General features: G+C 44.6%; 1 protein-coding gene across 4 annotated transcripts in view; it reads left to right on the top strand.

Moving 5' to 3' along the window:
* Nucleotides 1-14,098, top strand: part of Ston2 (stonin 2) — a 149,494-nt gene extending 135,396 nt beyond the window's left edge. For 3 of the 4 annotated variants that reach the window (XM_063261953.1, XM_063261952.1, XM_063261954.1), the window contains 2 exons: nucleotides 5,541-5,743; nucleotides 7,341-14,098. In XM_063261953.1, coding sequence (XP_063118023.1) covers nucleotides 5,541-5,743; nucleotides 7,341-7,424 — 287 coding nt within the window. In that variant the 3' untranslated portion in view covers nucleotides 7,425-14,098. The remainder of the gene's footprint in view (nucleotides 1-5,540; nucleotides 5,744-7,340) is intronic. The other variant, NM_001135874.1, reaches the window with a different exon arrangement.
* Nucleotides 14,099-16,252: the final 2,154 nt, after the last annotated feature.

Here is a 16,252-nt window from a genome sequence, read left to right as displayed (position 1 = left end):
GTGTAAGAGAGTGTGTGTGAGTGTGTGAGTGTGAATGTGTGAGAGTGTTATGTAAGTGTATATGTGGGTGTGGGTGTGAGTGTGTGTGCAAATGTGTGTATGTGTGTAAGTGTGTGTGTGAGTGTTGTGTGTGTATGTGTGTGAGTGTGTGTGAGAGTGTTATGTGTGTGTGAGTGTGTGAGTGTGTGAGAGTGTTGTGTAAGTGTGTGTGAGTGTGTGTGTAAGTGTGTAAGAGAGTGTGTGTGAGTGTGTGAGTGTGAATGTGTGAGAGTGTTGTGTGAGTGTATATGTGGGTGTGGGTGTGAGTGTGTGTGTGCAAATGTGTGTGAGTGTGTGAGAGTGTTGTGTGTGTATGTGTGTGAGTGTGTGAGTGTGAGTGTGTGAGAGTGTTGTGTAAGTGTGTATGTGTGTGAGAGAGTATGTGTGTAAGTGCGTGTGAGAGTGTGTGTGTAAGTGTGTGTGAGAGTGTGTGTAAGTGTGTGAGTGTGTGAGTGTTGTGTAAGTGTGTGTGTGTGGGTGTGTGTGAGTGTGTGTGCAAATGTGTGTATGTGTGTGAGTGTGTGAGAGTGTTGTGTGTGTATGTGTGTGAGTGTGTGAGAGTGTTGTGTATGTGTGTGTTAGAGTGTGTGTGTGTATGAGAGTGTGTGTGTGAGTGTGTGAGAGTGTTGTGTGTGTGCAAATGTGTGTGTGAGTGTGTGAGAGTGTTGTGTGTGAGTGTGAGTGTGTGAGAGTGTTGTGTAAGTGTGTGTGAGTGTGTGTGCAAATGTGTGTATGTGTGTAAGTGTGTGTGTGAGTGTGTGAGAGTGTTGTGTGTGTATGTGTGTGTGAGTGTGAGAGAGTGTTATGTGTGTGAGTGTGTGTGTGAGTGTGTGAGAGTGTTGTGTGTGTGAGTGTGTGTGTGTGTGTGTGTGTGTGTGTAAGCACATATGTGTAGAGGCCAGAGACTGTCATCAGATGCCATTGGTAGGGTGCTGGCCACCCCGTTTGGGAGAAAGATTCTCTCACTGGCCTGGAACTCCATTTGCCAAGTTCAGCCAGGGTCCCGAGTGATCTGCATGTCTTTGTTTCCCTACCGGTGGTTCATGCGTTCTGTTGTTTTAATTATTTTACTATTTTATGTATGGCCTTTTGGGCCGCACATATGTCTGTGCACCCTATGCATGCACTGCCCTCAGAGGCCACAAGAAGGTTTCAGATCCCATAGAACTGAAATTACAGAGGTTTGTGCCTTACCATGCAGTTGGTAAGAATAAAACTCAGGTTCCCTGCAGGAGCAGCCAGTGCACTCAGCCTCTGGGCCTTGTCTCCAGCCCACCCCAGCCACGGGACTATCTGCAGACCCCCCACACCTGCCTCTTTTACCTGACACCAAATCCAGGTCCCTGTGTACACATTTTACTTGTTCAACCATCAACAAGTTCTGTTGAAGTGTTTTTCCTTCTGGAACCCATTGAAGTATTAGGACTAGGAGCAAGTATTAGTATTAGTGCCAGAAGCAGTTCATTCCCAGGTCCCAGAACATGTGGGTTCTGAAGAGGAATCCTTCCAACGACAATCCCCTTGATGAAGGTGAAAGAGTCAGTGTACATCCAGGCATAGGCACAGTCTGTGTGAGAGCTGCGCCTTCCGCAACGAGCCACTGTTGGTCATGGTGTATTAGACCCAGAGTTTGGTTTTGGGACTCGTGATGGAAAAGAGATTAAGTAGCCAGGATACCAGGGTCCAAAGGGCTGAAGTTCCAGCAGACAGAAAAATAAAGAGTGTTTGATTTGAACAAACAAACTTCCCAGCCTAGCTGTCCTGCTCACAGCCAGCGGCTTCGCTACTGTGTCTGGGAAAGCCCAGGAGGCAGTTACTAGCAAAACTTCTTGACTGAGAAAGCAAGACCATGCTAACGGCTTTATTTCTGGAGTATGTCGACGTGACCTCAGTGGCCCGCAAAGAGCCTGTGATCCCACAAGCCCTTAAACCACTTCTCTTGTCTGCAATAAAGCGTGCCCATCTGTTAAGGAAAGTGGATTAGCTAGTCAGAGGAAAATCGCACCGCTGCTTTCTTATGGTACCTCTGCTAAACTATTACAGTGCGTCCAGGGTATGCTGCTACAAGTGTGGATTTGGTTGCGTTATCATATCTCAAATGGAATTCGATGAGATAGACAGAGGAACTGCGGCTGCCCGGGAGAAGGCAAACACCGGCCTTCTGTGTCAGACACTGGGTGCGGCAATGCAAGCTGAGGAGACAATCAGACCTCTGTGCTGGAGGCTGGGGCGGCCACCCTCCGCTCCTACGCTGGGTTTTAAAACAGTCTTCAGCCCTGTGCTGGCTGTCTCCTCTCTCCCCTGCTCAGCACTGGGTTCTTCTCCCGGGGCTTATGTGCTGGCTGCCTCAGTCACTGGGGCCCATCTCGCTTGACAGTGGAAACGAGAAGCCCTGAGTTCTCCTGTGGCACAAAAGCCCCGGGGAAGAGAGAACTGTGTGTGAAAGGACTGGGCTTTCAAGCTTGGGACCTCAGAGGAGAGGCTAAGATCTGACAGGTGACATTACTCACCTGAAATCACAAAAAACACACACAAGGGTCTCTTCTTCATACCACAGCTCCTCTTTATACATGAGCAGAATACGTACACGCCTCAAATAATCTACACCCTGGAAACACAGATGTGTAGTTTCTCAATGTGTGCAAATAATATCAAAGTGACTTAAAATACTCAAAAGTACTGCGAGGAGGATTTTAGTCAAGGCTGACCTTAAATGGGTAGGAGTAGAGGCCTTCGGTATGAGTAGATCATTGAAATGAGGAAAGGTTAAACATCAGACATCAGAAAAGAAAGCTCTGAAGCAGCCCTAGTCACAGAAACTAATGGTCATCTCCTCAGTACAGCCATGGAGACAATTTTTGTGTCAGTCATTTTTGGTCCGTGGGCAACTTGGCTCAAGTTGACAAGTGACCAGAGCAATCAAGATGGCAGATAGTGCCGGAGAGGTTTATTGTCCTAAAGGAGAGAGAAAAAAGGATTGCCACCAGAAGAAACAGACCATGGGCAGAGGGCAGAGAGACAGCAAACAGATGTTCAGCAAATAGTTCTTTAATGCTCAGTAGGCTGAAGCCAAGTGACGGGCTGCTTGTGTATTACACTCGTTATTAGTTTATTAGAATTTCTTCAGGGAGGTCGGGACGGGGTTTCTCTGTGCAGCCCTGGTTATCCTGGAACTCTGTAGACCAGGCTGGTCTCAAACTCAGAAATGCCCCTGTCTCTGCCTCCCAAGTGCTGGAATTAAAGATGTGCCAGCTGTTAATTTCTTGCTTGATTAAAGGAGTGAAACTCCACTGTGTAGTAACATCAATCTGATTTTTAATGCTAAGTTTCATCAAGAAAGACCCAATAACGTAAAGATGTTCTTATTATTATAACCATGAATTGAATTATTCAAATTTTAAAATGGTTTAGCCCCACCTGTCCACCACACTTACACATTAAATAGCTGAAGCTAGGAATTCAAGTCAAGATTTGGCTTTCAGAGTTCCCGTGAGTACGCTCTGAGACAGTCAGAGAAGGAAGTCACCTTTTAAACAGAGAAACCACTTCTCAATATTCCAGACAGAAATGTCAGAGAAAGCTGATTAGAAAAAACAAAAACAAATGTTCAAGTCTCTATCTGAGTTAAGAGGCCTTCCACAGTGTAGTGACCACATTCCATAGCAGCTCACCATGTATGTAGGACCTGGTTTGGAGTCAGTGAGATCTGAATTTTATTCTTGGTGCTGCTGCTTAATGGTGGTATGACCCCATGCAATCGACTTAACTATGTCGGAGAAACCTAATTTTTCTCACTTATGAGACAGAGTAATTAGTACCTAGCTCATTCAGAACAAAACTGGGTAATGCTGTTAAATGTGAAGCATAGTTGTAGTATTGGTGACAAACGAGAGCTCTGTGATTAGTCCGTGGCACCCAAAACAATAGATTGAACAGGCGTGTTTTGAGATATCATCAAGTTTGTGTGTGTGTGTGTGTGTGTGTGTGTGTGTGTGTGTGTGTGTGTGTGTGAGAGAGAGAGAGAGAGAGAGAGAATGTGTGTGTGTGAGTGAGAGAGAGAATGTGTGTGTGAGAGAGAGTGTGTGTGTGTGTGATAGAGAGAGAATGTATGTGTGAGAGAGTGTGTGTGTGTGAGTGAGAGTGTGTGTGTGTGAGTGAGAGAGAGTGTGTGTGTGAATGAGAGAGAGTGTGTGTGAGAGAGAATGTGTGTGTGTGAGAGAGAGTGTGAGTGAGAGTATGTGTGTGTGTATGAGAGAGACAGAGTGTGTGTGAGAGAGAAAGTTGTGTGTGTGAGAGAGAATGTGTGTGTGTGTGTGTCAGAGAGAGAGAGAGAGAGAGTGTGTGTGTGTGTGTCAGAGAGAGAGAGAGAGAGAGAGAGAGAGAGAGAGAGAGAGAGTGAGAGTGAGATTTTGGTTCCTTTCCTAAAAGTCAGTGCAAATTTTTCAGTTAAATATCCTAGCCTTATTCTTTAGAAATAACCATTAAATTGTGCTACATCTGTGAAAAACAAATGCCTCACTCTGGAGTGATTTCCTCGGAGAGAGGGTGTGTGTCTCCTGATTCTCCGAGATGGGAAAATCCTGCCCAGAGCAATAAAGGAAATTGAAATTGTTGACTCTGAGAGGCAGGAAAGAGTTACACCGTCGGTCAAAGCCGCATCACAGTTTATCCGTAGTCATTGTGCATGTCTCATCTCCACACTGCCATCCTGCAACCTGGTCTCCATGTTTGGGGACCATGAAATTATGACTCAGACAAAGGGGTCCACAGTCCCAGCTGTAAGACTTTTTGCTGTGACCCGTGGCGGCTTGCTTTATGCACAGAACCCTCAGCCAGATGAGAGCATTGGTCCAGTGCACTGTGTCCCCCAGTTTCATGTGTGCTGTCTATAAATCCGTCACTTTCATATGTCACCCACCCACAGAAACATGCCCGAGGCACCTCGGAAAATATAAAATGCTATTAGGGGAATTCATCTTTTACAGGAAAGCAGTTTGCTGCAGGCGGCTGTCACCCATGTTTTATTAGGTGCCAAGTGCTAATCTAATCTCAGCTGCTCCTTCTTCCGCTGTCAAGCCTCTCTCTCAGTGTTCCTGCTGTCTGCACAGCTCTGGGACCTAAACAGTCAGAAAAACACTGTGGGTTTTGTTTTCCATTTGTTTTTTTGTTTGCTTTCACTTTTCGTTGTGAGCTGCCTTGTGGGTGCTGAGAACCGAAACTAGGTCCCCTGGGAAGACCAGCCATTGTTCTTAACCATTGAGCCATCTGTCCAGCCTCCACAGGCTGGAATTCCAGGCTGTGGTTACCAGGAGGACTGGATGAAAGGGTCCGGGGCACACGGAGCCTGATGTCCGCCCAGGGGAAGTTTATCACTGGACCCTCAGCGAGCAGGTGCAGCGCCGGCAGCCCTCCATTATTACCAGCGGGGCTCTTTAGCCTCCTTTCCTTTTTAATTTTTTCCTTAGAGAACTCAACCTCTGGATACTTTCTTTCTATTACAGCTTCTGGCCACCCACACTGTTTCTTTTGCCACCTTGAACTTGGCTCTGACCGGGAAGTGCCTTCCAGATTTGCCAATCATGTAAACGTCGAGTTCAGCATGCCCACGACGTCTGCCTCCAAAGCAGCTGTGAGATCCATCTCTGTGGAAGACAAGCCCGATGTCAGGAAGTGGGTCAATTATTCCGCACACTACAGCTACAAGGTAGCCTCAGGAGGGCTTCGGGCCCATGTTTCCACATCCGTTTGTTAGCCCCACAGCTTCCCCTCGTGCCTTCCAGCAAATGCTTCTTATATCAAGGCACTTCACATTCATAGCTGTGGATGAATCTGCTTAATGAAATGATCTCTCGTGGGTAAGAAGAGAGGCTAGGCCAAAAAAAAAAAAATTAAGGGGCTGATGAGACATCATGAATAGTAACAAAAAGAACAGTCGGACCAAGTGATACTTGTTCCCGGTCTGTGACAGGGTTCCTGTTTTGGTGTGAGGCACTGTAAGTAAGAGGGCAAACTTAAAAGCCAGCCCTTTCACAGTGACAATGGGATGGGGAACGTGGGAGGTGTCTGCAGTCAAAGCTGGAGAGCTGCTTTTATTGGGGGGAAACGGGGGTGTCTGAAGGCAGGATCCCTCCCTGTAGCTCAGCCCAACTTCAAGTTCTGCTTTCCTGCCTGTGAAGATTATAGGCATATCTCCATGAAGCAAGGGCTTACAACACACCAAAATGATAATTCCCCGCAGAGGTAGCCGTTTGGTAGATCAAGCTCCGAAGAGGGAAGAGAAAGGCATTGGTGAAAGGTTTCGCAAAGTCATTTGATCATTTCCTACATATAATGATTCCCACAGATTTATGTAATTTATTATTCTTTTTAAATATTTTCTTAGTTGTATCATGGAAAACTATTTCTTTAACTACCAAGAAGAACGAATGCCCCATCTTGTGGCCAGGGGAAAACTAGCAGTTCCCCACAACCATGGCTGTAAGCTACCTTCAGTTGTTGCCTCTAAAGGGAGAGGCTTAACATTCCGTGCAGTGATGAGAAGCACTTATGGGACCCCTAAGTGCAAAGGAGTGAGTCCCTTCCCAACTTACCAGAGGCTGTAGTCAGGGTGTGTTACTCTTTAAAAGGATTTTATTTATGTATTGAATGTGTGTGGATATTCTCTCACATGCATGCACAAACAGTGGCGTGCCACCATGTGGGTGCTGGGAATTGAACTCAGGCCCTCCAGAGGAGCATCCAGTGAGTGCTTTTAACCACTGAGCCATCTCTCCAGCCAAAAGAGCAACTTCTGGACAGTATTTTGCAGGAGATAGAATAGAACAATAAACGTTCCAATACGTATTAGTTTAGAGACATTTTTTTTAAATGAAGTAATTGGAGGTGCTTAAGAGGTCAGCTACAAATGGTTCTCTAAACCATTGTCAGTTGCCTACTAGAATCCCACACCATTGGATAAAGTCAGCTAGATCTTGCCCTTATCCCATGAACCTATGGAATAGTGGAGACAGGGACAGTGGATATATTCAGAGGAAACTCGGTCTCCCTCCTGAGTGGGCAGCAAAGGTAATATCTGAGCAAATCTGTGAGACAAAGGATGGATGAGAATTTTCCAGATGGACCATGAAGAAGGGGAATGCCACACCTCCACGGGGATCCTGGGATACTCAGGAGTAGGTGCTCCTCTGTGGCAGATGCCCAGAACATTCACAAAATTCCGGGCAATCCCAAGGGACCTCCGGGGTGCTTCTCCTCTCGCTTCCCCTTAGTCCTGACAGTTTCTTCATCTTTTCTTTTGGCAGGTGGAAATTGAACAAAAAAAGAGTTTGAAGCCAGACTTTGAGGGAGAGGACTTGGAAAACCCAAAGGAATGTGGGGTACAGTGACAGTGACCCACCTCAAGGAACTGAGGACCGCTGACTCGCAACCGGGTGTCTTCCCCGAATAACTCAAGTTTAAGTCGACACCTGCTGCGGCTGCTCCACATTGGGGGCTGCCTACCTCCGTTTCCTGTGTGCACCTACCTGTGGGTCACAGGAAATCCTGAGGGGGGCTGCCTTCAGTAGGCCCCTTGACACTGAGCATGCCCGAAGTACGTGGCACACCTGGCTTCTGGAGTTTACCAAGTATTGAGCCTCCTTGTCTCTTTTCTGCTTGTATCATGGCACTGGTATGTGGTTTGTGGTGACTATTAGAAACCCAGAAAGAACCGCCAGCATCAGTGTTGGCACAATTTGCCCCCAGTACTCACATGTCACTTGTAAAATTCTGGAGAAAATAGCCCTGAAAGTTTATTAAGAATCCATCTCTATTGCTCCCTCTGTACAAGATTCCAGGAAGTTCCAAAGCCATTTCTTTGGGCCTGCTTTTCTAGATATCTCCATGTTTTTAAACATGGGCATTCTGCAACAGAGGTTTCCCAAATGTTTCCCTTCTAGTTCTAGATTGCTCAAGATCAAAACACTCTTTCAACTTCTTCTCCATTTGCTGTCTTAAATATGGTGCATGATGGGAAAGGCTCCATCTGATATTTTCAAATTTAGGTTTGGAGCTTAATTCTACAAATGGACTAAATTGGCTTCACAGTCTGTTAAAAACAAAAAAACAGAACTTATTTTTCTTACCTAAAAGGAACATTAAATGTAAGCTTATATTTAGTTCGGAAGACAGCTTCGATCATAAAATATGCCAGATTCTCACTGGTCAGTTTTAATTCCTGAAACACAGCATGACTGTAATTCCGTGTGCGTAAAAGAGACACTTGGAAGTTCTTTTCATACCTCATACACAATGACTGTTACACATCTCTTCCCTCAAAATTCAGAGGAAACTTAAGCTAAAAAGATCATTGTAAAAGCTGAGTTTGGATGAGCTTTACCCCGAATTCTGAGGTTGGTTAGTTACACTATTGTGAAAGCTCAAAAGGGTGGTGGCGCACACCTTTAATCCCAGCATTTGGAAGGCAGAGGCAAATGGATTCCTGAGTTCAAGGTCAGCCTGGTCTACAGGATGAGTTCCAGGACAGCCAGGGCTGCAGAGAGAAACCCTATCTGGGAAGAAAACAAAAAACAAAAAAACAAAAAACAAACTAAAAAAGGCAGAAGGCTCCAGTGTAGGGCTGGGGAAAGCCGGTCTCCCAGTGTCATGACCATGAAATCCTGATTCCCAGACTCAGGCCAGCATCCCTTTCCTTACATTTCCCACCCTGCCCCCTGCTCCCCCACCCCTGCTTATTTGTACTCTGTTGATTGCTCTCATGAAGAAAAAAGTGAGGGGACTGAGTACATATTTTATCAGACTTGGGGAATATATGGAAATAAGTAGAAAATGCCTGCAGTTTGGGACTAACTGATTCAAGCTTTTTTTTTTTTTTCAGCTCCTATCTAGTGATCTAGGTATTAGAAATCATGGCAGTACTTTGAACCATGTGTTTAACTCTCTAAGCATTAGATTGGAATGAAAAGGACAAGCTACATAGGCCCACATGAGAAGACCTGTATTTTGAGTTTTTCAAATGCAACCCTTTCAGTATAGAGGGGTGTGTGTGTGTGTGTGTGTGTGTGTGTGTGTGTGTGTGTGTGTGTGTGTGTGTTTTGATGAGAACTAGGGAGACTTGATATTAATAGCAGTCCATATAGAAATGTTTTCTTGCTGAGTTCAGTCTTGAACCAGGGATAGATCCACAGCTATTCTCAAGGCTAATTCCTTCTATCTGTGGTGGTAGGTCATTAACAACTGTGCATGATGCACTGGCCTGTGCATGCCTGAATGGAGGGTTACATTCAAGTATGGCTACTGTATTTTAGGGGTGACACTAATAAGTCGACCGTATCCACAAGCAGGTGACCAGGGTTGTGACGATCCTGGTTATATAAGGAACAGGGGGCAGCTCTCCTGCAGAACAGAGGGCATAGCTGGGAAGGGAGTGCAGGGAAGTTGGGAAATGAAAGAACAGCCAATAACCAACTCAAGGTTTCTGCTGCACTAGGGAAAGAAGAGGAGTTAGCATAACCTCAAAGGCAAAAAGAAATAGGAACAGAAGAGAACTTTCCAGATGACAGATGTTTGCTCAGTATAAGAATCTCCTAGGAAAGAAGCGTTCTAAAGTTGAGAGGGTCAAGAAGATTTCCTGCTGCAGCTAGTGCCCAAAAGTCAACAGAGCCACCTATCCCAGGTGCTCCGGAAGGGACTATCACATTGGAGTGGTCAAGATGGCAGGAAAACTCTTATTCAAACAGCCTTGATGGGAATGAGGCTGGCTAGCTCCAGACAGCCTTTCCTCTGTGGGTTTTTTTTTTTTTTTTTTTTTTTTTTTTGTGCTGTTGGAGGGCAGTGGAGCTCTCGAGAAGAACTCAGTCATTGAAGTCCATGTCATTTCCACTGTAAGGCTAACGATCTTGAGAGTGTCAGATGACCAACAGGCTGGGCAGTTGGCAGGATAGGGGAAGGTCTTCCCTGGCTTAGCCCTGTGCCAGGAGCCCTGCCCGGGCTGCTAACATGCACAGCACCTGTTTTCTCTTGTCCCTCCCACCCCCTTGGTTTAATTCTTCCTGCCTTGGTGCTTCACCTGGACTGTTTAGATTTTTGTTTTTGTTTTGCCCTAATCAAAAGGTGAAAAAAAATCCCCTCTGTGCTATTTATATTTAGCAAGCAAATTATCACTAATTTTTAAGTATAGACCACCCTCTGGGTTCCATCAAATTTGGTTCACCTCTACTGCGCTTAGGGTCATATGAATAACATGTAAGGAGGTGAAATGTAGTTCAGAACTTACTGAAAACCTACCTAAAAACTGGAATTGGGCAAATCACCCTTTTCATGTGCAGAGTGTATGCTTGCCACAGCGGCCCTCAACTTTTATTTTCCTGTGCTTAAAAAAAAAAATCTAAATCTGTTATCAACGACATAAAATTTTGAAAAAGGATTGATTTTTACCAATACAATTAGGACACATTAGTTGTCACATAGTATCTAAATACAATTAGGACACATCAGTTGTCACATAGTATCCAAAGCTATTTTTGAGTCTAGGGCTTCTCTGTTTCAACTTTACAGTGAGACAGGACAAAAAGTAAATAAGCCTTCCAATATATCAGACAAGAGGTCTGGTCATGTAGCTCAGTAGGAGAGAACTTGCCTACCATGCACAAGGTCCTGGGTTCAACCCCCAGTACCACAGAAACAACAACAGAAAAGAGTGGTGGGTATTTAGAGGGCAGATCCCTGAAGCCCCTCTTGTTGACACAATGCTGGTTACTCCTTGGGAAAAGTTAGCCCTTCTTCCTTATCCTCTGGACTTGCTTCCTCATCTACCCGAGACCTCCTCACATCTACTGTGAGGCCTTATCCTCATGGGTGTCCCTTAATTTAGAAGACTTCTTATCTGAAGTGAGACTAATCTCTGCTTAGAAACACAGTTGAGATCAAGAGTTTATGTCCCTAGAAACTCCGTTCCTGAGAAACGTGGTAGCGACTAAAACTGTTTTAGTCATCGTGACTCAAATGCCTATAACAAGTGCGAGCCAGCAGGGCTCGGCCGCTTTCAATATTTAAATCAAATATGCCCGTTAAATACATGGAAATTATTGACACTTGGACCCTGAGACTACTTACTCTCTGCTTACAGCTAGCAAGCCGCTTTTATTTCCTGGAGGACTTAAGTAATCACTTTGCTCCGCTTTGACCCCTGCCTGCAGTGTCATCCAAGTGTCAGGATGGTGACGCTTAATGTGTGGCTGAGTCTGACCTACAGTGCACTTATTCATACCAAGAAACACTTCTACTCTACACTCAGCGGTGCGAGGGCACAGGTGCTGTCCACGGTTACGCTATTGATTCAATCAAGCAGACGGGGAGCCTCTGCCTCGCCCGTGACTCATGGAAGATGCTCGCATCTGATGGAGCACGCAGCCAGTCCTGCTGGGTCAGGTCTTTGTCCTCCCAACTGTAACCATGGACCAGTGCTATCACGCATGTCGTGTCCTCACAGGAGATGGAAGTCTGAGACAGGAAGGCTGGTGCTCACAGGGGAAATCACGATTTCAAAGCCGATTAATATTTTTAACCATCAGTTTAAGGGTAGAAAAACAAGAGAATGAGCTGACTTTTTTTTTTCTGCCTTAAAGGTCTTAGAATTAATTATCATGAGGAGGAAGCACTGTCATCCAATATACCTTTACAGATTCCCCTAGGAAAAGGTGGCAAGTTTATTTCTTCTATGAACAGTTGGTTCAGATTAACCCTAGCATTTCCAAAGTTGAGATTGTGATTAGATTAGAATATGATAGAGAATCCAATCGAAATTAACAAAAAAATTAAGTAAAAATATACCGTCTAGTAAATGAATGTTGTGTTAACACTTCGTTACCACCACCATGACAGCATTTTATATATAACATTGGTCAGTGTATTGTCTCTATGGTTCTGATGAGTGTTTTCTAAACATGACCAGTGTGGCTTTGCCAATTTCCTTCAAATCACCACATTTTAATTATGCTTTTTGGAAAGGAGATCAGCTTTAGTTCTTCTCCTTCATAATTGTGTTTTAAAGGGATTAAGAGTGAAGGAGATACAGGAGGCCAAGTCTTAAGTGTAGGAACAAATGAATGGGTTAGTAATATCCCCAAGGTCGTCTAAGCAAGAGCATGGAAGCTTTATATTCTAGTGTGCCTTAGCCACTTTGCTAATGAAAGTCCAGTCCTGTACTTTAAGAGTTGAAAGGGGATGTGGGGAGCATGCATATATCAACTTGCAATGCCAAGCCATAAAAGTAGAAAATTTCAGTAGTACTATGTTCTGCAGAACCTGGAAAGAGGCAAATAAAAAGGTGGATGTAATGAAAAACTACTAAACATCAGACTAAAGAAAATAATTTCAGTATGAAAAGAGTTGGAAGATAGCATTGGCCACCGAATTTAATATAACCTGAACTGGAGGCTGTCTCCAGTAAGAAGCTATTAGGGAAGAAGGGGGCATAGCGGGGACAGACAGCAGGGGTCTTTGCTCTGCCAGGATTGCTCAGGTGCGGTTTAAAGTACTGTTAGCAGCCAGCTTCCCTGTGGACGAGAGGCCATGCACTAAGATGCTCCTAGCTGTTAGTCATGCTGTGACGGCTTCATGAAGGAAAGCTGGCCTTTCTGTGACTGTCTGAAGGGCACAAGCATGGGGGAAGTTACTCTTGCTAACTGACCTCTTGTTGTCATCTTGGTTTCCAGAGACAACAGAGAGAGCACTGGGCTCGTTTTCCTTGGGATTGTTTGTGTGTGTGTGTTTGTCTGTTTCCCAGCAATGGTTTTATGGATTGTTTCACAAACTATCCTTTCCTGCCACATCTTGTTGATGTCCCAGGTCAGTATGATTCTTACGATTCTTATGCTTAAGAACCAAGAAGTCTGAAGTCGGAAAGTTGAGATCAGCTGGTTTATCTTTCTCCTGCTCAGCCCCCCCCCCCCAGTCCCCACTACGATGTTCTGCCTTTGACCTCAGAATACCAGTGGAATATGAGGGTCAAAAGGCGAATTCCCACTCGACACTGAGGTGTGAATACACCTCAGTGAGTATCCAAGTGGACACCAAGGTATGAATACCTCAACGGGTAGGTCCAACCCTCCACGTTAAAGATGTTTGAATGCAGGATGCTGGAATGGTCTGGAACCTATGGCTAGTCTTCCATGGGAAAGACCATAGGAGAGAGGAGGAAACAAGCCAATCTGGAGCCATCTGCAATTATAGCAAATGAGAGAAAAGGCCAGTCGCTGTACATAAAAATGTACTTATTTTTTTCTTAATAGCTTCTCTGTGTGGTGTGTCTGAATATGCTTTTAGTTTCTTTGGGGGGTTCTAATTACTCAGACAGAATAGATCAGTTTTAACTGGTCAGATGGAATTCCAGCATCCTCTCCTGGTTCATTCCCATGTTCTGCCTCAGACGAAACCCCAGTTCTCACTGTGGACACTAGCCATACCGTGGCTAAAGCCTTAAGCGCCGCCATTGCTCACACCCATGCGCTGATCAGGAGGCCCGACAGCACCAGTTCTGTGAACACGGATGAGCCCTCCGCTCCCAACATCAGCCTGTTGGGTTTAAGGGTCTTCAGGAATGGTGCACGAGTGTCACAGCTCCCTCTCCCCTTCAGCCAGCATTCACTTATCTTTATGTTCACTCGCCAACAGAAACTGGACAACCCTTTACCACATTCAGAAGGCTAATCAGGATCAGTGTTTGAGAGAAGGATTGGCGGAGGAGCGTCCCTCCCCACCCTCCATTTCTGTAACGTCCATATGAATTTCATGGTGTCGGGTGGTTGAACCCGCGGTCCAGTGACTACCTTGACTTCCTTTATTCGTCGTCCATCCCCACTCAGTGTAACTTCTTGCACTACTGTGGCTCGTTTTATGTAAAACCAGTTAACTCTAAAAAGAATGTGCCTATGTAATAAAGTCTACACACTGGCTATCTCTGTAGAGGTGACGTTTTGTTTTAGATGTTTTGCTGAATAATCTGTAATATCTTTTTTGAGCTATGAAAAGGAAGTATTAATAAAAAATTTATGCAAAGTGACTTTGCAGTGTTTGATGAGTACAGCATGATAAAGAGTGTTTGTCTGGCATGGTAGTGGATGCCTTTAATAAAAATCTTTGAAAAGAAGTAGATGTTTACTAATGAGGTCCATTACCCAGACAATATGGATATGGTCATTAGCTGACAAGTAATTTGCTTAAATTATTCTAGATACATTTATCATGTATACAATTTAAGTCAGTTCTAAATACATTAATTGCATTTCTTTCTTTCTCTCTTTTTTTTTTTTTTTTTGGTTCTTTTTTTCGGAGCTGGGGACCGAACCCAGGGCCTTACACTTCCTAGGTAAGCGCTCTACCACTGAGCTAAATCCCCAACCCCTTCTCTCTTTCTTTTTTTTTACTTTGTCCTAAATGCTATGAGAAAATAAATGTAACATGTAGAATCCTCGAGGTTTTCGTGGAGGTAAGAATTCAGCAGACAGACATGATTTCGTACACAATTCCTGTTCTATTGCCAGTGCTCACCCAGAAATTAATTGGTGAATACTAATTGCTAATGTCAACATAGCCCATTTGGAAAACACCAGTGTGGGACTATGGGAAAGATTCAAAACAAAGACGATGATGTCAGGGTTTGGTTTGACTTTGGTTCGTTTGTTTGAGTAAACACAAATAAGCAGCATTGTGTTAATTGTGCTTGGTTTCGTTCACATGGACCAAGGAAGGACATTTTATTATAAAACACAGGCATGTACTGCGGAAGGGCTCAGACCAGTCCAGTGGCTCCTGCTGTCGAGATGTCTGTCCTGAACAGTACACAGGATTCCATCACCTATTCCATAGGAAGTGGTGTCAAAAGAGTTAATAGCTAAGTAGAAGTTTAGTATTTTCTTAGGTTGGGGATTCTGGAAAGTGTTTCTTTTCCACTATTCTCCCCTCCCTTTAATAAATCTGGAGACATAACTGTAGGTACCACACTGTTACTGCTTTAGCCTGTCATCCTCCTCCTCCTACCCTGGAAAGGCCACTGTTCTGCAGAATTTGGGTAGGGGACTGGAGGATGAGGTAAAGTGATGAAGGTTGAAATGTCTTTGATGCCATTGGTCATTTGTTCTAGAACTCTCTCAACCAGTTAGTAACCTCCAAGTATCTTCTATTCCTCTATGTTGGGACAGCTTGACTCTCCAAACATAGTATTAGGGGCGAGAGAGAGGACTCAACAGTTGTGCTTGCTGCTCTCCCAGTGGACCTGAGTTCAGCTCACAGGCACACAGCAAAACATCCCATGACTCCAGCTCCAGGGACCCAATACCCTTTGGCCTCTGTGGGTATCTGCATTCACACTTACACATGCCACATATAGACATATGGAGTGAGTGTTGGTTCCTTTAAAAACCCAGCTATGGTTGTGTGAATATCTTTTTGTTTTAATCCCAGGTGTGGGATAAGAGGCTGCTTCACAGCAGGTGATTATGATTTGCCCGGTGCACTAGCAAGGGCATGATCTTTGCCAGCTGCTGATAGTTTAACTCTGGGGACTCTGGAGAGGTTATAAATGGGAGAGCCCTGAGATGGCCTACCTGTGACAGCTGCTGCTGCTACCCTTGCTGCTGGTTCGTTCTGCACTATATTTGCTATTGCTGGATATTCTGATGACCAAGATTATACTTACCCCAAGAAACAAGGCATCTCTAATCAGCAGGAAGTAGTCTAAAGAAGGCTATACCTCCATTCCCTTCTAACCTTCTTTCTCTCCTATCTAGTATTGGGGAATTCGATCAGAGGTAGAGGTATAAGAAATAAAGAATAAAATAGAAAAAAATAGTGCCAACAGACATATATACACGTTTATGTTGTTAGTATTTTGTTTTTCCAACCGGGGTTTCTCTGTAAAACAGAGTGCTGGCTGTCCTGGAACTCACTTAGTAGCCTAGGATACTCCAGTTCAGAGAGCCCTACCTGCTTCTGCTTCCTGAGTGCTGGGATTTAAGTCATTTACCACCATACACAACCACATTTTTTTAATCTTTGAAAAACATAATATTAAACAGTGTGTAATGAATGCCTTTAATCCCATAATCCCAGCATTCAGGAGGCAGAAGCAAGCAGATCTCTGAGTTCAAGGCCAGTCTGGTCTACATAGTGACTTCAAGGACAGCCAGAACTGCATAGTAAGACCCTGTCTCAAAAT

The sequence above is a fragment of the Rattus norvegicus genome, chromosome 6, assembly GCF_036323735.1.
Source record: "Rattus norvegicus strain BN/NHsdMcwi chromosome 6, GRCr8, whole genome shotgun sequence".
Lineage (NCBI taxonomy): Eukaryota > Metazoa > Chordata > Mammalia > Rodentia > Muridae > Rattus > Rattus norvegicus.
Note: the sequence above shows the minus strand (reverse complement) of the source record. Positions and strands in the feature narration are given on the sequence as shown.